Source organism: Haematobia irritans, chromosome 2 (assembly GCF_050003625.1).
Source record: "Haematobia irritans isolate KBUSLIRL chromosome 2, ASM5000362v1, whole genome shotgun sequence".
NCBI lineage: Eukaryota > Metazoa > Arthropoda > Insecta > Diptera > Muscidae > Haematobia > Haematobia irritans.
The window spans coordinates 93,587,325-93,613,649 of NC_134398.1; the positions used below are offsets into that span (position 1 = coordinate 93,587,325).

At 31.3% G+C, this 26,325-nt stretch overlaps 1 protein-coding gene and 2 long non-coding RNA genes across 3 annotated transcripts in view; 2 read left to right on the forward strand and 1 right to left on the reverse strand.

The window, feature by feature from the left end:
• LOC142223325 (uncharacterized) overlaps positions 1–10,097 on the forward strand; it is a 238,076-nt gene extending 227,979 nt beyond the window's left edge. Inside the window, exon 2 of the long non-coding RNA XR_012718681.1 lies at positions 9,909–10,097. This is a non-coding gene — a long non-coding RNA (uncharacterized LOC142223325). The remainder of the gene's footprint in view (positions 1–9,908) is intronic.
• Positions 4,778–5,901, forward strand: LOC142225788 (uncharacterized). Its single transcript, XR_012719420.1, has 3 exons — positions 4,778–5,082; positions 5,148–5,574; positions 5,639–5,901. It is a non-coding gene; the product is annotated as an uncharacterized LOC142225788 (long non-coding RNA).
• Positions 10,098–15,667: 5,570 nt separating the features above from the next.
• cta (Guanine nucleotide-binding protein subunit alpha cta) overlaps positions 15,668–26,325 on the reverse strand; it is a 99,289-nt gene continuing 88,631 nt past the window's right edge. Inside the window, exons 5-6 of the mRNA XM_075295613.1 lie at positions 16,130–16,269; positions 15,668–16,060 (exon numbers count right to left, since the gene is read on the reverse strand). Of these exons, the coding sequence (XP_075151728.1) occupies positions 15,703–16,060; positions 16,130–16,269 (498 nt within the window). The 3' untranslated portion in view covers positions 15,668–15,702. The remainder of the gene's footprint in view (positions 16,061–16,129; positions 16,270–26,325) is intronic.

The following is a 26,325-nucleotide window of genomic DNA, read 5'->3' on the forward strand; positions in this document are numbered from 1 at the left end:
ATGACTATTGTATGAGCTGTCATGATGCGGAGGAAAAGGAATCAATTAAACACCTCTTGTGTGAGTGTCCTGCATTTTGTGTAAAGCGCAATAAACTTTTAGGAGCATATAGCTTCAGATTACTGGCGGATTTGGAAAACGTTAACTTAAGCAGTCTGCTAATGTATTTGGAACAATCTGGTTGGTTCAACAAAGAAAAATAATCAAGAAGGTTCAGCGGTTAAAACTAGAAGTGCCCATATGTAATAGGTACTTTTAGTTAATGTGGTATCACAATGGACTGAATAGTCTAAGTGAGCCTGAATCTTAATCGGGCTGCCACTTTAACCTAACCTAACCTTGATTTTATATATAATGAAGTACCACCGTACCCATCATCTCTACAACAATGAATGCTATCCTAACCTTTAATTGAATACAACTGAGTTAGTTCTTTCTTAAACCAAGTTTCTTGTACGGATATAATATCGGGTAATATTGGATTTTTTTGCAATAATTTTTTGAATCTATTAAATTTTTCAATTGATGCAATACTTCTTGCGTTGATACTTAAATTTTTTACAAAATTACAATCATATTCAAGGTTGGATTCTGTATAATCTTTAAATTTTTTAAAATATTTATTTCTATTCATAAAATGTATAAATATGAAATTATCCAAAGTTAGTTAAATTCATTGCTTTAAAAAAATAAATTTGGAGACACATATGTTGTACCCTCCTCTTCTTCACTTGGAATAATCGTTTTCCTGTTCTGAACCATAGATCTTCTGTTCCAGTGTTTGCTAGTAGTTGCTTCTTCAAGTATCTTATCAAGGACTTCTTCATTTCTCACAATCTGAGCTCTTGAAATTTCACTTTTTTTACAGAAAACTTTCCCATCTCTAGCATACACAAATTTTCTCTACTTAAGTACCCAGCAAAAAAATTTGTTAGTTCTTCTTAAGGCACAACTTTAAAAGCACTTCCAAAAATGTCCTCCCAAAGATGTTCTTTATTTTAACTGCACAGGAAGTTCATTTGAGTCAATTTTCATTACTCGTTTTTTCATATTTTTAATGAGAAATTTAAAATTTTATTGTTTCAAATGGTTTAAAAACAGATTAAAAATTAATAAAATAGTGCAAATTATTTAAATTTTACCGAAAAAATGCTAAATCCTTTCTAGAAAAATTGGGAATTTATGAAAATATTTGATGTCAAACGTTCCAGACAAGCGTTATAGTGCATTAAAAATCATAAAAATTTTTAAAAATTATTCAAAATAGTCCAATATCACAAAACTTCTTTATTCACATCCAAATAACTGGATTCGCATCACACCTTAAGAAGTGATGCAAATTAAGTGCAATGGCTGTTGAAATGGTGGACATCCATCCTATGACAAGCCCATGCTAAATTCATCGCTTCTGTGTTAATTTTGCACGACTTCCGGATCCAAAAAGGACATTTGCACTACTTTTTTGGCAACGCTTTTTTTGCTGGGTAGTCATTCACAAACACATTCTTAGTGGTTTCATTTCCCTTAAGTTTTGATTTTGTTTTCATTAATAATTCCTTTTTATTTTTCAATTCAAACTTTACTACGACAGTTTTTTCATCTTTTGTTTGGTTTCTTCTGTTCTAAACAAAATACACTTCCTCAACATCACTCTCTGCATATTTAACACCAATATCTGTTGACAGTCTAACAATTGCATCTTTAGTACTTTCATTTATTATACCCACCACCATAGAATGGTGACGGGGTATAATAAGTTTGTCATTCCGTTTGTAACGCATCGAAATATCGATTTCCGACTATATAAAGTATATATATTCTTGATCAGGGAGAAATTCTAAGACGATATAAGCATGTCCGTCTGTCCGTTTGTCTGTCTGTCTGTCTGGCTGTCTGTTGTAATCATGCTACAGCATTCAATAATGGAGCTATCGTCCAGAAATTTGGCACAGAATCGTCTTTTGTCTGCGCGCAGGTCAAGTTCGAAGATGGGCTATATCGGGCCATGTTTTGGTATAGCCCCCATATAAACCGACCTCCCGATTTGGGGTCTTTCGCTTATAGAAACCGTAGTTTTCATCCAATTTGCGCGAAATTGAAAATCTAGAGGTATTTTGGGACCTTGAAGAGGTGTGCCAAAAATGGTGAGTGTCGGTCCATGGTTTGGTATAGCCCCCATATAAACCGACCTCCCGATTTGGGGTCTTTCGCTTATAGAAACCGTAGTTTTCATCCAATTGGCGCGAAATTGAAAATCTAGAGATATTTTGGGACCTTGAAGAGGTGTGCCAAAAATGGTGAGTGTCGGTCCATGTTTTGGTATAGCCCCCATATAAACCGACCTCCCGATTTTACTTCTTGGGCTTATAGAAACCGTAGTTTTTATCCAATTTGCCTGAAATTGGAAATCTAGAGATATTTTTGGGCCATAAAGAGGTGTGCCGAAAACGGTTAGTATCGGTCGGTATTTTATTATAGCCCCCATAAGAACGATTTCCCGATTTAACTCCTTAGGTTTCTAGAAACCGTAGTTTTTATCCGATTTGCCTGAAATTGTAAATATTCTCGTATTTAAGGCTCACAAAAACGTGTATCGGATTAAGTTTTTATCGGTCCATTTGGTAATGCCTCCATATAGACCAATTTCACTTCTTGTGAGTATAGAAGGCGCACTGATCATGAAAATTGCTTGAAACTCAATGTAAAATTTCCAGATTTTATTTTTCGGGTGAAAATCTACAGATTTAAAATTTCAAATCTAGACGTTATTTTATAATTTTCTTGCACACTTACAAGAGATGTTAATGATTCCTCTAAAACTCAAACAAAAATGGTTCTTATAAATCCAGAATCTGATATAGTCCTCATAGGTGAAATCTTTAAATGTATCTTCGGGAAGTGTCCTCAAGTCCTCCTGAAATTTCAAAGGAAATCCTAATATTTGGTTCATGGTGGTGGGTATTTAAGATTCGGCCCGGCCGAACTTACTGCTGTATATACTTGTTTTTACTTTTAGACCACTAACAATGCAATCATTTGTACCATTCGGTCATTCAGATTTTTAACTGAAGTTTTTAGATATTGTACTTCAGATTTTAGTTTATTGTTTTCTTTTTGTATATCATTAATTTTCTTTTTGTTTTCTTTGACATCCTTAACAAGAGTATCAAACTTCTCAGACAAAAATTGTATTGATTCAATCCAGTTTCTCCAATTTTTCCAATTTCTTTAGTTCTGTTTTAATTGTCATCAACTCTCTTTTATTGTCACCACTTTCGTTAACCGATTCACCCATTTGACAGTTGAATATCTCACTCTCATCCTCCAATAACCGATTAGTCTCTCTTACTCAAACCAGATCATTCCCAATAAACACAAACGTTTGAAAAATGCTAAATTTAAACAATTTTTCAAACATTTTTTCAAAGGATTAGGGTAATATTCAAGTTGAGAAATTATTGAGAAAATCGCGTTCTCAACAAAAAACAGACATTACCCTCAACAGTGAAATTCAACTCAAGTGTTATCCTCAAATTGAAATGCATCGCTACTCAATAATTTGTCAAACAATTTTCGATGCGAGTCAAATTCAAAATTAACATCGTTGCAAATACTTTTCAACCTAAATTTGTATGAATGATATCCCCACTTCAAATTGAAAGTCAAAGCTAAAATTCTATGAATTTTGTATAATTTATTCATTTTCATCAAAATAAAATATATAATAATACACTACACTACATAATACACTACAATACCAATTGATAAATAATAATCTTATTAAACATATCAACAAATAAGAACAAAAAAACAAACAACAAAACTTTAAATATCTTAAACATTATTAGTAAACACTTTTGCATTGATAATTCGATTTCCTTCTTTTGGTGTCATAAAACAGCATTAAAATTTATTAACATGCGGGAAATTTGAAATTAGGAACGTACTGGATCGCGTGTTACAATTGATTTCCAGCAGAAGAAATTCACAAAATATCCATTTTAAACTGACAATAGCATATGAATTAAACGGACGATGTGATGCACATTTTCATCCAGAAGTTGTTGATTTCAACAATATGTTGTTTTTAACAATTTTAATTGATTGCACTTGTAATGTTTCTGGAAACTTTTTCTTGTCGATAAGCCACTCATTTTTCGTTGGTCAGCTTCTTAATGTTTGCAAGAATGTAGCATCCAAAGATTTTAGTTTTTTGCAAAGAGATTTAAATTTAGTGACTTCTCTAAAGTGTTGATTTAATTTTTCACGTTGACGTACCAATTATTATAAACTATTTGAAGCAGTTCCAGTTAATTGTCCACCATTTTTTCATCGGTAGCTTTTTAATGTTTTCAAGAACGTAGAATCCATAATTTTAGTTTTCTGCAAAGAGATATACATTTAGTGACTTCCTTAAAATTTTATTTCATTTTTTATTTTCTTACCTATTTTTATAAACTATTTGGTTATTTGTCTAAAATTTTCCTTTTTTTTTTTAATTTCTTGCAATTGACCACGAACTTCGTTGCACAAATAAGTATTGAAAACCACATGGTTTTTTCGTTGCATTTTAGGGTAGTGTTTTGTCAAAGTTTTCTCATATTATCTTCAACACCTTTTCAAAGATTTTGTCAACATTTTGGCAAATTGGAAGTAATTCGCAAACAATTTGAATATGTATTGAAGATGAGCTATTTCAAGTCAAGTTGAATTTATGTTGAAAATTTACCCTCAAACTGAAAAGTTGTCCCAATAAACACAGGATGAGCGTTTTTCAAATGCAACACCTCTTCAGTTTGAGGGTAAATATAATTTTCAACATATATTCAACTTGACTTGAAAAAGCTCATCTTCAATACATCTTCAAGTTGTTTGCGAATTACAACCAATTTGGCAAAATGTTGACGAAAACTTTGAAAATGTGTTGAAGATAATCGGAGAAAACGTTGACAAAACACTACCCTGAAATGCAACGAAAAACCCACATGGTTTTCAATACTACTTTGGACAACAAAGTTCGTGGAAGAAATACAAAAATGTGGAAATTTTTTAATAATCAATTGAAATTGCTTATAATAATTGGTAAGTAAAACTAAAACACGAAATGAAAACTTTAAGGAAGTCACTAAACTCAAATCTCTTTGCAGAAGACTAAAATATTTGGATGCTGCATTCTTGGAAACATTAAGAGGTTGACCAATGAAAAATGATGGTGGCTTATCGAAAAGAGAAAGTTTCCATAAATCAAAGTACAATGAATTAAACTTGGTATTTATGCTTTTCCATATCAACTACTGGGTGATAATTCGCATCACGCCTATAGTTTAATTTACATCGCATCATCGGTTTAATTTGATATTTTGTGAATTGAAATTGCTGGAAATTTATTCTAACTTTCTAGTCATCAAATTCCTTGCTAATTTCCCGAATTTTAATGAGTTTTACAACAATTTTGTGACACCAACGTTCTTGAGGAATTTTGTGGTTTTCAATACATTTTGTGCCACGAAGTACGTGGTCAGTTATTTTTATTGACATAAAACTGAAATTAATCCAAAACGGTAATTATAATTGGTAAGTCAAAATAAAAAGTGAAATGAAAACGTAATGGAAATCACAAAACTCGATTGTTTTGCAGAAAACTAAAATCATTGGATGTTATATTCTTGGAAGATGTTGACCGGTGAAAAAATGATGAAGGAAACGACAAAGAAAAGATTCCAGAAAACTTGCAAAGTGCAACCAATTAAAACAAAGTAATCATCCACACCACCATCTTATGGATACACAACCACCACCCAGGAACGTAAGGGTTGATAAACATAATCTAGAGCGCGAGATCCAGCGCTATAAAAGAGAGCCTCTAGATCAAGCAGCGTACCAGGCAGGTTTGAACAGGATTCATGAGGATACTGTAGCTGAAGCGGTGAGAAGCTACAAGTTTAATCCTGTTCTTGGAGTCCGACCACCGCCCATAGCACCGGAGGAAAGAGACCTCCCACGGCAGACTAGGGTAGTTTTGGCCCAATTAAGATCAGGCAAGTGCAGCCGCCTCAATTTCTACTTATCGGTGATTGATAGCAGCGTAGCTGACGTTTGTCCAGTTTGCAACCAAGGGCCACACGACACGCGTCATCTTTTCTCTTGCCCAGCCAAACCAACCCGACTTACCACCAGATCACTCTGGACACACCCCACCTTAGTCGCAGAGTTCCTTGATCTGCCAACAAGCTGATGTACCAAGCGTATAACATGAAATGGATGAGATCACAATAAACTGTTACAACAACAACAACAACGAAACAAAGTGCAACAGTTCCTAAATCAAGAACTTCTGGATGAAAATGTGCATTACATCAATTTACATTCCGTCATCAGTTTGATATTTTGTGAATTCCTCTTGATGGAATCTATTCTAACACGCAGGCCATCAAGTTCCTCGATAGTAATTATTTGAAATTGTCAGCATATTAATTAATAATTAATTAATTAACAGTTATGTGACACCAACATTATGTGGGAAATTATACATGAAAAATGTTTAAGTTATTTAAAGTTGTATTGATAGTTTTAGTTATTAATACCTTTAATAAGATAATTATGTTTTGATTGGTATTATAACATATTATTATTTTTATATATTGTTAATGTTATTTTTAATATTATTATATTTTTAACGAAAAACATTAATAAAATGTACAAAATCACTAGAAATTTAGTGTTGACTTTCAGTAAGAACTGGGATTGACTTTCATGCAAATTGTGGTTAGAAAATATTCGCAGCAATATTAATTTTTAATTTGTCTCACATTGAAAACTGTTTGAGAAATTATTGAGTAGCAATGCATTTCAATTTGAGGATTACAATTGAGAGATTATTGCTATTGTGTTGAATTTTACTGTTGAGGGTAATGTCTGTTTTTTGTTGAGAACGCGATTTTCTCAACAATTTCTCAACTTGAATATTACCCTAATCCTTTGAAAAAATGTTTGAAAAATTATTGCATTTTAGTATTTTTCAAACGTTTGTGTTTATTGGGGTTGCATTTGAAAAACGCTCATCCTGTGTTTATTGGGTTGAGAGTGGTAACTTTTATCGCACTTGTCGCATTGTACATAATCATCATTTTCTTCTTTAATTTCTCGTTCACATCTACCACAAAACAGTTTCTTTTTTTACAGCAGTACTGCGCCTTTTAGTTGATTTAGGCATGTTTCTTTATTTGCTTTGTATGCAGCAAACTTGATTCTATGTGTTTATATGTTTTGATTATTTCACTCGTTGTAAAACCAAAAGAAATTCAAATATTATTACGAGCGATCGGAACAGCGATAAAAAGAGCGTCTTACTTCAAACAGTGTTACCACTTTTTTTGCTTAAAACTTTTTTGTTAACTTTTAAACATTGTGGCAACATTACAGTTTCGAACACACTGAAAAACAGCTGACTTAAAACAACCCTAAAATGTACACATCAGTGGGAAGAAATTTTGTTTCAAATTTTAGATGGATTTTTAAAATCGTGTTTTGTGCCATATATAAGTGATGTCGCTCAATAAAATTTGCAAAATATATAGAAAACATTTAAATATCAGAATATGTTATTTATTTTCTACAAAAATCTTCTAAATTTGCAGACGATCACCGTACAATAAGCCTACACAGAAAAAATGTTCGTGTACATTTTTCAGGTCAGTGACGGCGTAAAGTGTAGTCCTCTGCAACGAATACACAAGCGAATACTTCAAGAACACGCCACACAATTCGAGTAGTAACTTCATTGTCCATGTCTCAAACGAGTGAAATATAAACCTTGCACATTGTGAACCAAAACAAATAGAACCCAGTAAAGCAAGCACCAAACAATGTTTTGAAGTATTCGAATGTAATCGGAATTCCAAATCCATTCGTTTTATAATTTCCATTTCTGTGTAGATGAAGTTATTTCGTTTTCTCAACTATAAGAGTATGCTACACACACATACACACCATTCCTATTTTGTTTATTGTTGGCACATACAATAAAAAACACAGACCCGCTCACGGCCTGCATTCATTGACTTCTGCCAATCAACTGATCGACGATTGTGTTTGTCTTTTGTTTAATAGTTACTTCGTGTCTCATACGAAGTTTCGTCGTTGCTAAAGCAAAGTATTCTATCTTCACCAGCGTTGCCATTTTGGTCCGATCGGACCAAAACTGGTCCAAAAGATTTCTAATTTTTAAATTTGGTCCGATGGTCGGACCAAACGGAATTTAGCTCATTTTGGTCCATTTTCATTTGGTCAAGTTTATAAATTTTTTGAAGTATTCAAAATTTTTATCACGTAGTCAATAGCATCTATGCACTGAAAAAAATATTGGGGTGAGGATGAAGACTCATTTTTCTGATATTACCCTGCCAGCATTTCAAAGTTCATTTCATCCTCATCGCTACCACCGACTCGTAAGTGACACTGCAACAATCGCAAACTGTGATAGTAATTTGTCATCACTATTCGCATGGAAGTATTTTGCCATCACTATTGTTACAAGAGCCATTTTATATTTTGTGAAACACCAAGTACAACTAGCTTCTTCTAACTTATTTAAATAAAAACAAGTAAGGAAAGTCTAAAGTCGGGCGGGGCCGACTATATTATACCCAGCACCACTTTGTAGATCTAAATTTTGGATACCAAATCACATCCGTCAAATGTGTTGGGTGCTATATATAAAGGTTTGTCCCAAATACATACATTTAAATATCACTCGATTTGGACAGAATTTGGTAGACTTTTACAAAATCTATAGACTCAAAATTTAAGTTGGCTAATGCACTAGTGTGGAACACAATTTTAGTAAAAAATATGGGAAACGTTTAAATCTGAAGCAATTTTAAAGAAACTTCGCAAAAATTTATTTATGATTTATCGCTCGATATATATGTATTAGAAGTTTAGGAAAATTAGTCATTTTTACAACTTTTCGACTAAGCAGTGGCGATTTTACAAGGAAAATGTTGGTATGTTGACCATTTTTGTCGTAATCACAAAAAAATATATATATGGGAGCTATATCTAAATCTGAACCGATGTCAACCAAATTTGGCACGCATAGCTACAATGCTAATTCTACTCCCTGTGCAAAATTTCAACTAAATCGGAGTTAAAAATTGGCCTCTGTGGTCATTTGAGTGTAAATCGGGCGAAAGCTATATATGGGAGCTATATCTAAATCTGAACCGATTTACACCAAATTTGGCGCACATAGCTACAATGCTAATTCTACTCCCTATGCAAAATTTCAACTAAATCGGAGCAAAAAGTTGGCCTCTGTGGGCAAATGAGTGTAAATCGGGCAAAAGCTATATATGGGAGCTATATCTAAATCTGAACCGATTTGGCTGATAATTTGCAAGTTTTTCGAGACTCATAAAATATTTGGATGTACGGAATTTGAGGAAGATCGGTTGATATACACGTCAATTATGATCAGATCGGTTATAAATATATATGACAGCTATATCTAAATCTGAACTGATGTTTTCCAAAATCAATAGGGATCGTCTTTGAGCCGAAACAGGACCCTATACCAAATTTTAGGACAATTGGAATAAAACTGCGAGCTGTACTTTGCACACAAAAATACACCGACAGACAGACAGACGGACATGGCTAAATCGACTCAGAATGTAACTCAAAGACGATCGGTATACTAAACGATGGGTCTCAGACTTTTCCTTCTTGGCGTTACATACAAATGCACAAACTTATTATACCCTGTACCACAGTAGTGGTGAAGGGTATAATGATAATGAAGTGCTGAAAACATAGCTATTTCGCTTAAAATTGTGAAAGGTATATTGGTGAACAATTTTTGACTTTCCAAATGGAATAAAGTGATAGTTTTTCAAATATTTTTCCAGACACGCTGCCTCCATTGGGAATAAAAGCACTGGCTGATAGACGCTACAACATGTAACTTGCAACTTGTAACTCAACATCAATCTTTTATTAATGCATAAAAATGTGTTAAATGTGATGTGATAGTCGTATAAATGTTATATTTATGAGAATTTATAAATGTTTAATAGAATTAATAAACATCTAAACAATCGTGTTTTACTTGACCACAATGATTCTTTTCAACAATCTTAAAATGCACTTTCTCTGATTGTTTGAAGGGGTTCTTATTGGCGTCGTTCTAAATTTATTAAAAAGGCACCTAATAATTGCACTCATGCGATACTTTTTTGTAGTATCTTGGCGTGGTACAACTTCTCAATACGCTTTTCCGAGGAGTTTTGGATATCGTATACGACTGTTTTCGACGTAGTGGGGATTCTCAGAAGCGCCCCCAAATTCAAAAAATGTTGGCAGGGAAAGTTTGTTTCCTAATCCAAAAGTCGGAGATATTTTTAACACTTTATTTTAAGTCGTTTCTTACTTGAAACATAACACAATTTTCACTTGTAGTCGAGTCTTAATTTGGAAATTCAAGTAGTGGGTTTTAATGGACATTAACAGCACATGAAGAAAACAGCTGGAATAATTAATAAAATTTGTTTCCTAGAATCAAGTACGCAAAACTCAAATTTACAAGTGTATTGTAACGTAAATGTGTCCTTACTTCAATTCTCCGCTCTAGCTCAGAATCAATACTAAAATCATTATTATACAGACAAAATCTTTGGAGCCAACCATCAATGTTTTTTTTTCAGTGTGGGATTAGATACAATTTCAATCACAGAAAATCGAATGAAAATTTCGTGTTTTAGGTCTTGGGCCAGGTTTTACATCTTTTTGGACAATTTTAGCCCTATACTCGAATGTGCGCAAAAAGTAGAATAGTAGGATTGAGTTATATGTTATAAGAATATGGACCGCATGAAATTATGGATGCAAAGCAACACTACAGCAAATTGGATGAAAATTCGGAATACTATTATAATCTCTCTAGAAGTAAAATCGTGAATGTTGTTGTCTTTAACCATCTCTCGAAAGTAGAAGTCAACTTTTTGTAATATTGAATTTCGACTTTTGATGTCAACTAAAATTGGCTTTAAAATTCGGCCTTTTCAAATTGTCTATTTTTTCAAATTTTAAAAAAGTTGCAAAGTCGACGTTTTGATTCCTAGGTTAGGTTAGGTGGCAGCCCGATGCATCAGGCTCACTTAGACTATTCAGTCCATTGTGATACCACAGTCTCAGTTTTTCAGCGGTGGGATAATCCACCGCTAAAAAACTTTTTGGTGTTCGGTCGAAGCAGGAATCGAACCCACGACCTTGTGTGGGCAAGGCGGGCATGCTAACCTTTGCACCACGGTGGCTCCCAACGATGACAATCATGATTCCTATGACAACCGCTAAATCATATCATTGCTTTCTGGTTTACTTAACTTTTTTAATAAAAGCACTATGTACAATAATATAATACCTTTTAAGGTATTTTCTTCGAACTTGGAAATTTCGTCCGCTGGAGGGAATTTTGGTCCGATTTTGGAAAAAATTTGGTCCAAAATAAATTTTCGTTGTGGCAACGCTGATCTTCACTAAAAATGTTTTGATTTACTCATATCGTGACGATTACTTCAAAACCAAGATATTGAAAAGAACTGTAAAACGATTCCTTTTGAATGTGATGGCTCTGCAATGCTTGACACTGTAATCGCTTTACAGTTGCTTTGTTTTATTCATTAATCGAAGTATTCGTGGATTGTATTGCCTTCACTAGAACATCGATTACTTCGAATAGGCTTGTGCAGGCCTTTGGCACGAATATCAAATAAAGAAAACTACTACTATTAAATACAATGAAAGAATACATCATAGGAATACAAATGGCGAGAAAATGTTAATGTTGTTATTATAGACATTCGTAATATTGCTTTCAGAAAATAATACATTTTAATGTTTAACGTTCATTTATTTCCAATATATAACCGTACATATTTCTCTTATAGAGAATAATATTTAAGACATACACATACTTACATACATATAATTGATAAAAAATGTACATTAAAATCTAATATACATAGTATTTTATAAACATTATTAAAAGCATTTTCATATTTCCGATAGTCGGCCATTTTAAATATAAAATTTGGAGATGCAAATTACGAAATCACGTCTTGTATAATGGTTAGTGGCATTTAAGGTCATAGATATTTAATATATAAAACATATAATTACATGTCGCGAATCTTAAAGTTTTCCAAACGGTTTATAGTATTGTACATAAAAATTCAAACATTACTTTATGGAGAAGGAACAATCAAAAAAACACATCAATGCTCGTAGACGAAATTAAAAAAAATGTTTACCAAAAAACTTTTGTTAACGGCTTTTCCCAAACGGGAAAGCTGTTCAGCTGCTTCAAAACAACCCCTGCAATACAAATACTCTATATATGAAAGGTTTAGGTTTCAAGGAAATAAAGAGCATGGCGCTACGCTTTAAATGTTGTACTTCGTAAAACTTTCCGAAAATATTGATAAACTTCGATTTTAATTATTTAATGATACAGACTTAATTCCATTAATATATTTTTCTTTTAAACGCATGCACATTATAAACGAAATCGGCTTTTTTGACATTTCAAATCTGACATTTGTATGGAAAATAGATTTATAAAATCCCGAAAAAGCGGGCTTTGTAGCATAGGGTTATATTATGAATGTGTCAAGTGTTTGCAGATTACATATCTTCGATTTGGTTACAGCTTGGGAAATACCTTATTACAAATTAGGTATTAAAAAAAGAGATATTTAACAGTTTTAATGTATAATGCATTTGAATTTTCAAAAAGATATATATTTCTCGATTGCGAAAAGCCAGCACAGCATTTCGTGGACATTCATTTGTGTAATAAATATTTCAAAGACCTGTTGGCACTGTTTCTACGTGTTTCTACGTATATATATATTCACTACCATGTAAATTTGGTGAAAAAAAAAAAAAATATATATTATATATATATATATATATATATATATATATATATATATATATATATATATATATATATATATATATATATATATATATATATATATATATATATATATATATATATATATATATATATATATATATATATATATATATATATATATATATATATATATATATATACCATCAATGTTTTTTTTTCAGTGTGGGATTAGATACAATTTCAATCACAGAAAATCGAATGAAAATTTCGTGTTTTAGGTCTTGGGCCAGGTTTTACATCTTTTTGGACAATTTTAGCCCTATACTCGAATGTGCGCAAAAAGTAGAATAGTAGGATTGAGTTATATGTTATAAGAATATGGACCGCATGAAATTATGGATGCAAAGCAACACTACAGCAAATTGGATGAAAATTCGGAATACTATTATAATCTCTCTAGAAGTAAAATCGTGAATGTTGTTGTCTTTAACCATCTCTCGAAAGTAGAAGTCAACTTTTTGTAATATTGAATTTCGACTTTTGATGTCAACTAAAATTGGCTTTAAAATTCGGCCTTTTCAAATTGTCTATTTTTTCAAATTTTAAAAAAGTTGCAAAGTCGACGTTTTGATTCCTAGGTTAGGTTAGGTGGCAGCCCGATGCATCAGGCTCACTTAGACTATTCAGTCCATTGTGATACCACAGTCTCAGTTTTTCAGCGGTGGGATAATCCACCGCTAAAAAACTTTTTGGTGTTCGGTCGAAGCAGGAATCGAACCCACGACCTTGTGTGGGCAAGGCGGGCATGCTAACCTTTGCACCACGGTGGCTCCCAACGATGACAATCATGATTCCTATGACAACCGCTAAATCATATCATTGCTTTCTGGTTTACTTAACTTTTTTAATAAAAGCACTATGTACAATAATATAATACCTTTTAAGGTATTTTCTTCGAACTTGGAAATTTCGTCCGCTGGAGGGAATTTTGGTCCGATTTTGGAAAAAATTTGGTCCAAAATAAATTTTCGTTGTGGCAACGCTGATCTTCACTAAAAATGTTTTGATTTACTCATATCGTGACGATTACTTCAAAACCAAGATATTGAAAAGAACTGTAAAACGATTCCTTTTGAATGTGATGGCTCTGCAATGCTTGACACTGTAATCGCTTTACAGTTGCTTTGTTTTATTCATTAATCGAAGTATTCGTGGATTGTATTGCCTTCACTAGAACATCGATTACTTCGAATAGGCTTGTGCAGGCCTTTGGCACGAATATCAAATAAAGAAAACTACTACTATTAAATACAATGAAAGAATACATCATAGGAATACAAATGGCGAGAAAATGTTAATGTTGTTATTATAGACATTCGTAATATTGCTTTCAGAAAATAATACATTTTAATGTTTAACGTTCATTTATTTCCAATATATAACCGTACATATTTCTCTTATAGAGAATAATATTTAAGACATACACATACTTACATACATATAATTGATAAAAAATGTACATTAAAATCTAATATACATAGTATTTTATAAACATTATTAAAAGCATTTTCATATTTCCGATTGTCGGCCATTTTAAATATAAAATTTGGAGATGCAAATTACGAAATCACGTCTTGTATAATGGTTAGTGGCATTTAAGGTCATAGATATTTAATATATAAAACATATAATTACATGTCGCGAATCTTAAAGTTTTCCAAACGGTTTATAGTATTGTACATAAAAATTCAAACATTACTTTATGGAGAAGGAACAATCAAAAAAACACATCAATGCTCGTAGACGAAATTAAAAAAAATGTTTACCAAAAAACTTTTGTTAACGGCTTTTCCCAAACGGGAAAGCTGTTCAGCTGCTTCAAAACAACCCCTGCAATACAAATACTCTATATATGAAAGGTTTAGGTTTCAAGGAAATAAAGAGCATGGCGCTACGCTTTAAATGTTGTACTTCTTAAAACTTTCCGAAAATATTGATAAACTTCGATTTTAATTATTTAATGATACAGACTTAATTCCATTAATATATTTTTCTTTTAAACGCATGCACATTATAAACGAAATCGGCTTTTTTGACATTTCAAATCTGACATTTGTATGGAAAATAGATTTATAAAATCCCGAAAAAGCGGGCTTTGTAGCATAGGGTTATATTATGAATGTGTCAAGTGTTTGCAGATTACATATCTTCGATTTGGTTACAGCCTGGGAAATACCTTATTACAAATTAGGTATTAAAAAAAAGAGATATTTAACAGTTTTAATGTATAATGCATTTGAATTTTCAAAAAGATATATATTTCTCGATTGCGAAAAGCCAGCACAGCATTTCGTGGACATTCATTTGTGTAATAAATATTTCAAAGACCTGTTGGCACTGTTTCTACGTGTTTCTACGTATATATATATTCACTACCATGTAAATTTGGTGAAAATATATATATATATATATATATATATATATATATATATATATATATATATATATATATATATATATATATATATATATATATATATATATATATATATATATATATATATATATATATATATATATATATATATATATATATATATATATATATATATATATATATATATATATATATATATATATATATATATATATATATATATATATATATATATATATATATATATATATATATATATATATATATATATATATATATATATTTTTTCACCAAATTTACATGGTAGTGTATTCCTTTGCTGAAATACTAATTATTATTTTATCAACTATTGCAACATTAATGCATTCAAGTTTCGTTGCAATATTGTATCTTTTACAGAATTAAAAACGACAGTAATATTGCGGGTATCTATGGCTGTGGTAAAATGATGGTACGTTCGACTTTGTTGGGCTTTTCGGACACTCATAAACATTTGTAAAATAAAGTTCTGAACATCCAATATAGAGTGCGGATTCCCATGAAATTGTGGATAGAACCATCGAATATCAGTCTCTGGGTTTCTAACTTTTAACTCCAATAAATCCATTTTGTTTAGAAATAAGATAATCGAAATACCTTTGAATGTGTTATTATTTACAATTGTGTCAAAAATGTTTCTTGATTCTTCCAAACGATTTGTCATTCTGTAATAAATATGAAATGTTTGTATGTTATTGTTTTTATTTTTATTTTTCATTTAAGCAAATACCAACCTATCTTCCGCTAAAACTTGATCGAACTCCGATGTTGAAACTAAAAATATTATGGATGTAACGGACGAATCAAAACATCGTGTCCATTTTTGCCGCTGTGTACGTTGCCCACCAACATCCACAAATACAAAAGGAATATTCTGTAAAATACAAAAATAAAGATTTCAAACATCAAAATTAAGTACATATCATAAACACGATTAAAGTGAATTCGAGGAGAGTTATCCACTTGGAGAAAGGAAATCGGCTCCTCCATGAAATTCTTGGCCATAGACTGTAGGAGTGCCAAAACGTAACTTCGGCGGACAAGAGAATAGTTTTATATGACACATTATGTACCCAGAAAAAACAACAGCAATATAAGCTTAAATGCGCCATTTGGTTTGTAATAAGGTTTGCCAATAAGGAATTGGCTATAGATCGTGATTGTTTACTTTGGGGTTACAGTTATTGTTCCACAAAAACTTAGAAAATCAGCTCTACATTGTTATAGCTACACCTATGTTTGTAATATAAATCATCGTGAACCACATTATTGTTATAGCTACACCTATGGGAACCACCTTATTCATTTCATTTCATTTTCTTTTCATTCTTTATTTAATAAACAGAACGAAACTTCCGATGAATTTATTTTAATCATAAAATGCATATTTCACCAATTCCAAAGAACTGTAAACTAAACATTAATTGTAAGACCATAATATTATTGATATTAAAATACATATTTCACCAATTCCAAGGAACTGTGCCAATATGCCAAAAGTTCCTCGGAATTGACAAACTAATTGACAAACTAAGCATTAATTGTAAGACCATAATTTTATTGATATGTAAGCATTAATTTGGTATAAAAGAATCAATTGTCATCTTACAAGTTCAGTTAGTGTTTTAATTTTAATTAATAAAGTTTCTACGCAACTCAAAACCGTGGTTTTATTTTTATTATAAAAAACCCCGGATACCATTAGTGGCGCAGTCGGTAGGATCGCGAGGTACATAATTAAGTGTACTTACGTTTTTAACGTTTTATCGCGGAGAACATTCAAAAATTAAAAAGGATACAATCCTTCAAAAAGAAAAAGGATATAATCCTTCAAAAAATAAAAAAAGGATATAACCCTTCCGCGTAGTGATATTAAATCGGTATTAAACACTCGCTTAAAAACAAAAATTGGGACAGTTGTAGAACAACTGCCTGTGCCTTAAAATCTATAAAGGACCTATAAAATTAGATCCTTTGGCGGACTAAAAAGCAAAAAAAGGATACAATCCTTCCGCGTAGTGATATTAAATCGTTAATAAACACTCGCTTCAAAAAAAAAAAAAAAAATTTGGGACAGTTGTAGAACAACTGCCTGTACCTTAAAATCTATAAAATTAGATCCTTGGGCGGACTAAAAGGAGATAGAAAAAGAAGAACTAACCCAGCAAAAAAAGAGAAGAACCAACTCAGCCAAGAAAAGAAGAACCAACTCAACCAGAAAAAGAAGTACTCACTGAACCAAGGAAAGAAGAACCAACTCAGCCGAGAAAAGAAGACCATAATCAAAATCCAGCATTGTAAGATAAAAAAAGATATTATTATATGTTTTATATTATAAAATATTATCATTACACATATTAAGAACATATAACCGAACATATATATATTTGTATAAAATATTTATATTTGTATATTATATTTGTGATAAAATCTTTCAGTAAAATTATTTTCAACAAATTTTTTTTTCATGAGCGATTCAAACATTTCAGACTACCCCTCAGATCTAGAATACGTATTAGAACCACAAATAGATAATTACACGGAACAATCTCTTGATTCAGGATTTGATTCAACGGACGGTTACTTAACTGACGTTAACGAAAACACCGGACTAGAAAACAACAACCACACAACTAGACATAATAGGAATAGAATAATAAATAGGAAACGTAGACTTCAAAGAAGAAATTAGCAAAAATTAAAATGACTACCACAAACAACCCTCCGTTAACAGTAACTATAAACCCACTAAAATATTTGGGGAATCTCCCAGAATTTCATGGAGATTATAGGGACTTGCAAACATTTACAAATTTAATTGATAGAGTACATCCACTACTTAGAGTATATGATGAACCATCTCAGTATTTATTTTCCGATATCATAAAAAGTAAATTAAAAGGAAAAGCCAGAGAAGTCATTGAGATAAATTGCCAAGCCCAAACATGGGAAGCTATAAAACAAGTATTAGGAAACAATTTCGGGGAAAGATACAGTCTAGAAGAACTATATGACAATCTTAGAAGCGTGACATTTAAAACCAGTAGCGTTGAATTTTATAATGAAATAAAAATAAAACTAAGAAGTTTAAACAACAAAACAATTGCCACTTTAGGGTCAGGTGCCGCAACCAATGAGTGCGCTAAAAATAATATGAAAACGGCTTTAAATATATTTAAGGAGAAACTCCCAGAGCCTATGAAAACAATTTTGGCATGTAGAAACCCAGATTCATTAGAATCAGCAATGGACATTTTGTTCCAATCAGGCTACGCATACACTACACCGAATAATAACTTATTTTCTGCTAACTCAGACACAAATATTCAAAGAGCTAGAACAAATGGATATAAAACCAAATCAGGAAAATATCATAATAACAATAATCAACAGAATGGTCAGCATAACGCTAAGAAATACAATAATAACCCTCATAATAATCACACAAAATATAACCAATCAAATAAAAATCAGTATACACAACCAAGTAATCATTACCATCCCAAACACCCATATTCACACAATGATCAAAATCACGAAAAATTTACACCACCCAATAACCAATCCAACCCACACCAAACTTATACAGATACTAATTACCAAAGAAATAATACAGAACCAATGGATATAAATATAGTCCACGGAACACAATCACCAACCCATGAAAACAATCACCAATCCAATTTAAATCCACAAACACACTTCGATAACAATCAAATACTAAACACACCTCTTCAATATGATAAAGATACGTGTCAAAATTTTCATATTCAAGCCTCCAAGGACAGTTACCCCATATAGTAGTAAAGGATAAATTAAAATTCATTATAGATACTGGGGCAACTCATTCAATAGTTAACCCAGACTTGTGTAATCCAAAATGGAAAATTCAGTCAAGACCTTTGACATTAAAAACTCTTCAAAATAATGTTAAAACCAATACCATTTATAGAGTACCTCTCTTTTCGGAATTTGGAAAACCCAACGAAACTTTCGATTTAGTAGAGTGCAAATTCCACGATTATTATGATGGAATAATTGGGAATGATGTCCTCAAACGCTTCAATGCTATAATAGATTATAAGAATGACAACTTAATAATAAATAATAATAAAATACCCTTGATATACGCAAAAGCGCGTACGGTTCAATTTATTGTACCAGAAGAAAAAGGATTAATCCACTTTAATGAACAGAGGAATAAATCAGGAAAACTAATATTAGAAGAAGGTATCTATAATGTACAGAATTTCAAACTAGAAATACAAACCCCATTTGAAAGTTTTGAAAGAATTCACCTAGATTCCAATGACATAACTTCCGTAAACGAAAAAAATTTCTGTATAGTCGACCAAGAATTTCAGCAACAAGATTCCTTATTAAAACAGATTCGCACTTCACACATGAACAAGGAAGAAGAGATGAAAATATTAACAATCATAAAGAAATATCGACAGATATTTTACTTACCAGAATCTAAATTAACTTTCACAAATGAGATCAAACACAAGATCAATACTACTAATAATATTCCAATATTCACGAAAACTTATCGATACCCATACGTCCATAAAGAAGAAGTTCAAAGACAGATACAGGAAATGCTTGACAATGGTATAATAAGACATAGTAATTCACCATACTCAGCCCCAATTTGGATCGTTCCAAAAAAAGAAGATGTCAGTGGCAAGAAAAAATGGAGACTGGTAGTTGATTATAGGAAACTAAATGAAGCAACGATAGATGACCGATATCCAATTCCTAATATTGATGAAATTCTAGACAAACTAGGAAAGAGTACGTATTTCACGACACTCGATCTAGCGAAAGGATTTTATCAAATCGAAGTTGACGAATGTGATATACATAAAACTGCCTTTAGTATAGAAGGAGGACACTACGAATTCTTGAGAATGCCATTCGGGTTAAAAACAGCTCCAGCCACTTTTCAACGTTTAATGAACAAAGTCCTCCAAGAACATATAAATAAAATTTGTCTTGTCTATCTTGACGACATAATAGTTTTTTCCACATCCCTTCAAGAACACATAAACTCTTTAGAATTAATTTTTAAAAGTCTACAAAATGCTAACTTAAAAGTTCAACTTGATAAGTCAGAATCTTGCAAAAGAGAAACACAATTTCTTGGAAATGTCATAACAGAAGACGGAGTAAAACCAAACCCATCAAAGGTTGAATGTGTAGTAAATTTTCCAATTCCAAAAACAACCAAACAGATTAAGCAATTTCTCGGACTCACAGGATATTACAGAAAGTTTATAAAAGACTATGCTAAATTAGCCAAACCTATGACAATTTGTCTAAAGAAAGATGGAAAAATAAATATATCAGACCCATCATATGTACAATGCTTTGAAACATTCAAAAAACTTCTTACTAATGATCCAATATTAACCTATCCCGACTTTAATAAAAAATTCACTTTAACAACTGATGCAAGCAACTATGCACTGGGTGCAGTACTTTCACAAAATGAACGACCAATATGCTACGCAAGTCGCACTTTGAATAACCATGAAATAAATTATAGCACAATTGAGAAAGAATTATTAGCAATAATCTGGGCAACAAAATATTTCCGGCTCTATCTTTTTGGAAGAAAATTTATTATTGAGACTGACCATAAACCTTTAACGTGGTTATTTTCCATAAAAGAACCGAACTCAAAACTCATACGTTGGAGACTAAAATTATCAGAATTCGACTATGAAATTAAATATAAGAAAGGAACTAAAAATGGAAACGCAGATGCATTATCTAGAATAAATCCAGAAATAGCAGAAATTAATACAATTGAAAGAAATTCAATTACCGAAAGCACATGCCCCATAAATTTCTATAAAAACCAAATCATAATCAAAAAAATTTCTTCCGGTTCAACCAAAATCAAAACATTAAAAATGTTCAATAAAACCAGGAAAATATTTTATTTCAAAGACTTGGACAGATCTTGTACTATAACATTACTTAAAAACCATTTCCACCCTATACAAACCAATGCGTTAATAATCGAAGACTCATTCCTTGACATTTTCCTAACAACATATAACGAAGTTTTCACGACCAAATTAAGAATTGTAAGATGTACAACGCTGCTAGAAGACGTTGAAGACGAAGTGAAACTAACCGAAATCATAAAAAATGAACATCTAGACAAAAATCATAGAGGCATTAATGCCGTATTCGAAGAATTAAAATTAAAAATTTACAATCCCAAGCTAAAATTAAGAATCACACAATTTATTAATAATTGCGAAATTTGCACTATAGAAAAGTATGACAGAAATCCACCCAAAATACCTTTCAAAATAACTGAAACCCCAAAAAGACCTCGAGAAATCATACATATAGATGTTTTTTATTCTCTAAACAAAAGCCTCTTTATGACAGCAATAGATAAGTTCTCTAAATATGCAATGGCTTACCAAATTAGTGGTAGAACTTGGACCGAATTTAAATCAAAACTATTACAAATGATTAACACACTAGGAAAAATGGACAAAATAATTGTTGACAACGAACTAGGATTCAAAGCAATACCAATGCAACAATTTTTAAATGACGAAAAAATTAATATACATTACACATCCAACAGTAACCACACCTCGAACGCGGACATTGAACGATTACATAATACTATCAATGAACATTTAAGACTATTAAGACACGACGATCGGAACAAAGATGAGACAATTGAAGAAAAAATGATCCGAATCATAGGATTCTACAATAATACTATCCATACTACTACTGGACATAAACCAATTGATTTTATTAACGGAAAAATCCACGAGAACGATTATAAAGACATATATGACAAAATAATCAGCAAAAAAGAAAAATACATAAACAAGTTAAATAAAGTTAGAGAAGATATTACATTAGAAAATGGAACAAATTTTATCAAAGAAATAAGAGGAGGAAAAAACCATAGGAAATATAGGAAAATAGACGGTACACAAATAGATGATGACCATATAGAGAATACGATAACCAAACTAAAATATTATAAAGTACACATCAAACCTAAGAAGCGATACCAAGACAGAGATAACCCAACTATAAAATCTTAAACTATTCCCTTATCCTTTTTAGACAATGGACCCACTTCTGATACTGATACTGATTACAACTACAATGGCACAAAACCTTGACATTCAAGACTTGACCAATAACAACGGATATATACCAATAAAAATCGTAAAATTCAAACCAATTACACATTACAACAAAATTCTACACATCGTGAATCTAACTGCATACCAAAACACATTAAACACAATCATGGAAAACATCAACACACTTAAAACAACTACACTTGATAATAAACCTTTAATTAACACTATAGATACAAATTTCAACCTACTTCAAGCCAAAATAGATAGTCTATGTCCTCATTTCAAATCAAAACGCGGAATAGCAAACATTTTAGGTAAAGGATTAAAAATAATAGCAGGAACTATGGACAGTGATGACGAAAAAGAAATCGCAAACAAACTTAAATATCTCTATAGTAAACAATCAAATCTAACTGACAAGTTGGACAAACTTACACAAGTAAACGATCTGATATCTTCCCAAATGCAAAATATTACTAACCATATAAACGGCCAACAATACAAAATAGAAAAATACTTAAATAATTTCAAGAGAACAATACAGAACAAGATAAGCAGTTTAGAAGACGAATTTACATACATGACACAAGTTTATCAAATTAACAATGACATTATACTATTTAAAGACCATATAGACGACATAGGACAAATTATATTCTCTAGCAAACTAGGAATAATTCCATCAAACATATTAACTGCAACCGAATTAGAACTTATAACGGATTTTGAATGCTACAAAGATATTAAAGTTTAAGTAGCTTTTCACAATGAAAACCTCATTATTATTTTACAAATACCAGAATTGTCTGAAGAACATTATTCAAGAATCCATTTTGAACCCATGCCTAATATATTTAACAAATCCATAACACTAAATACGAAGGAAGTTTTAGTTGATTCTAATAATAATATATATGAACCGAATGTTGAAAACAAACTACTGAAAAATATGATAAAAATTAACAATGAATGTTTAAGAAATATTTTAATGTTTGAAGAAGCTAAATGTCCAATGAAACTATTAAATGACTCAATTGTTATTGAAATAATTCCAGGTGTTTTAATATTTAAAAACTTTAATTCAATCATCAATCATAATTGTAATAAAATGACGTTAAAACAAACAGGAAACTTTCTTCTCAAATTTGAAAATTGTCAGATTCAAACCCTAAACAAAACTTATACGAATGTTCACATAAAAGTCTATGATAAAATTGTATTACCTAATATAGTAACAAAAATTAAAGAATTGAAAAACATTACCATTAACGATCTCAACCTTGAAACTCTTACTCTAAAACAAAAACAATATGAAAATAACATGAATGACATAATACACCGCAATAACAAAACAATAGTATTAAGCTTTAGCATTGACGCGATAATAATATTATTCATAATAATCATTTGCATTATGTTTATATTGAAACCTAAGCAAAAATTTGTAATTTCGTCGGAGCCTCAAACTAACGGTGGGGGTGTTATAGCTACACCTATGTTTGTAATATAAATCATCGTGAACCACATTATTGTTATAGCTACACCTATGGGAACCACCTTATTCATTTCATTTCATTTTCTTTTCATTCTTTATTTAATAAACAGAACGAAACTTCCGCTAAATTTATTTTAATCATAAAATGCATATTTCACCAATTCCAAAGAACTGTAAACTAAACATTAATTGTAAGACCATAATATTATTGATATTAAAATACATATTTCACCAATTCCAAGGAACTGTGCCAATATGCCAAAAGTTCCTCGGAATTGACAAACTAATTGACAAACTAAGCATTAATTGTAAGACCATAATTTTATTGATATGTAAGCATTAATTTGGTATAAAAGAATCAATTGTCATCTTACAAGTTCAGTTAGTGTTTTAATTTTAATTAATAAAGTTTCTACGCAACTCAAAACCGTGGTTTTATTTTTATTATAAAAAACCCCGGATACCATTAGTCTACATCTCCTTCATGAATCACATTTGGGTGTTGTTAAGACGAAGGCTTAACACAGGCCGTTTGTTTTGCCTAAATTAGATATGATATCGAACACTTAATCGAGTCATGTGTTGTTTGCCAAAGGTTATTACCCAATCCAGAGAAAAGTGTTCTCTTTCCATGGAAGCCTACGGAAACATTTTGGCAAAGAACTCATGTGGATTTTGCGCGTCCCATTAAAAATTATCATTTATTTGTTGTTATTGACTCCTATTCCAAATGGGTTTAGGTATTTAAGACTAAGGATATAACATCGCATTTTGTAATTACGAAATTACGAGAAACATTTTGTCGATACGGTATTCCTCGCACGATTGTTCGCGACAATGGGCGACAATTTGTTTCTCAAGAATTTCTGGAATTTGTAAAAATGAATACAATTAATCATATTCTAACAGATCCAGGTCACCCGGCTACCAATGGTTAGGCTGAAAATTTTATAAAAGCCTTAAAAAATCAATTTATGTCTTAAATCGATTTTTAATGGACTATCGCAATACAAAACATTGTTCTACTGATGAAAGTCCCGCTATAATCTTTCTTGGAAGGTCTATTCGAACGCGATTTGATTTTATGAAACCTCCACTGTTAAAGGAAATTCTGCTTAGGAAACAAGAAAAGAGTATACAGAATTACAAAGGCAATCGAGTAGTTGATTTTGAAAAAGGCCAAAATATTTACATTCGATATTACACAAATCCTAATAAAGAGTCTTGGACACCAGCTACTATTAAACCTAAAACAGAAATCACAATGTAATTAACATTAATGAAAACAATATAATTGAACAAACTCATAATGAAGATGTTTATAAACGAGTTTTAAGACCTAGAAAGGGACAACAACAAAAAAAATTAAATTTTTATTTTCTTTAGATTATAATTGAATATGAAAATAAATTTGAATTATAGTTATGTAAATTTATATATAAAATAACTTATACGTATGTAAGTTATTTACATATGTACTTAAACCTATCTCATTAAATACGTTTAAGTGAAACATCAAATTAAAGCGGAAGGGTGTTACATATCGATAATTTATGTTAACCATCGATGTTTATCAAATCATATGTTACTTCTATTTAACATTTGTATTACAGTAAATTAAAGCTTTCAGTTGCAATTCGGGCATCGTTGTTTCAATACATTAGTAACCCAGCAAAAAAATGTGGAAGTTCTTCCAACTGCACAGCTTTAAAAGCACTTCCAGAAGATGCACTCTCAATGATGTTCTTTATTTTAACTACCCAGGAAGTTCTTTTAATTCAATTTTTTATAACATGTTTTTTTTCATACTTTTAATGGGTAATTTTAACGTTTTTTGTTTCCAATAGGTTAAAAACTGAGTAAGAATTCATAAAATGGTACAAATCATTAAAATTTTGTCGAAAAAAAACGCTGAATTCAATCTGGAAAAAATGTGATTTTTTGAAAATATTTGAGGTCAAACGTTTCCGACAAGCGTTAGAATCCATTAAAACTATAAAAAAATTATAAAAATTATTTATTTGACAAAATATCGCAGAATTTTTTAATTTACATCCACAACATTGAATTCGGACCACACCTAAAGAAGTAATGCAAATTCAGTGCAACGGCTGTTGAAATGGAGGACTTCCGTCCTATGACAAGCCCATGTTAAATTCATCGCTTCTGCATAGTGAACGTGTATATAAGAGGTTGACTGATAAGTCCCCGGTCTGACACATAGATGGCGTCGCTAGTATTAAATTCATATTATTTTTATATAGTACCAACCTTCAAATGATTCGTGTCAAAATTT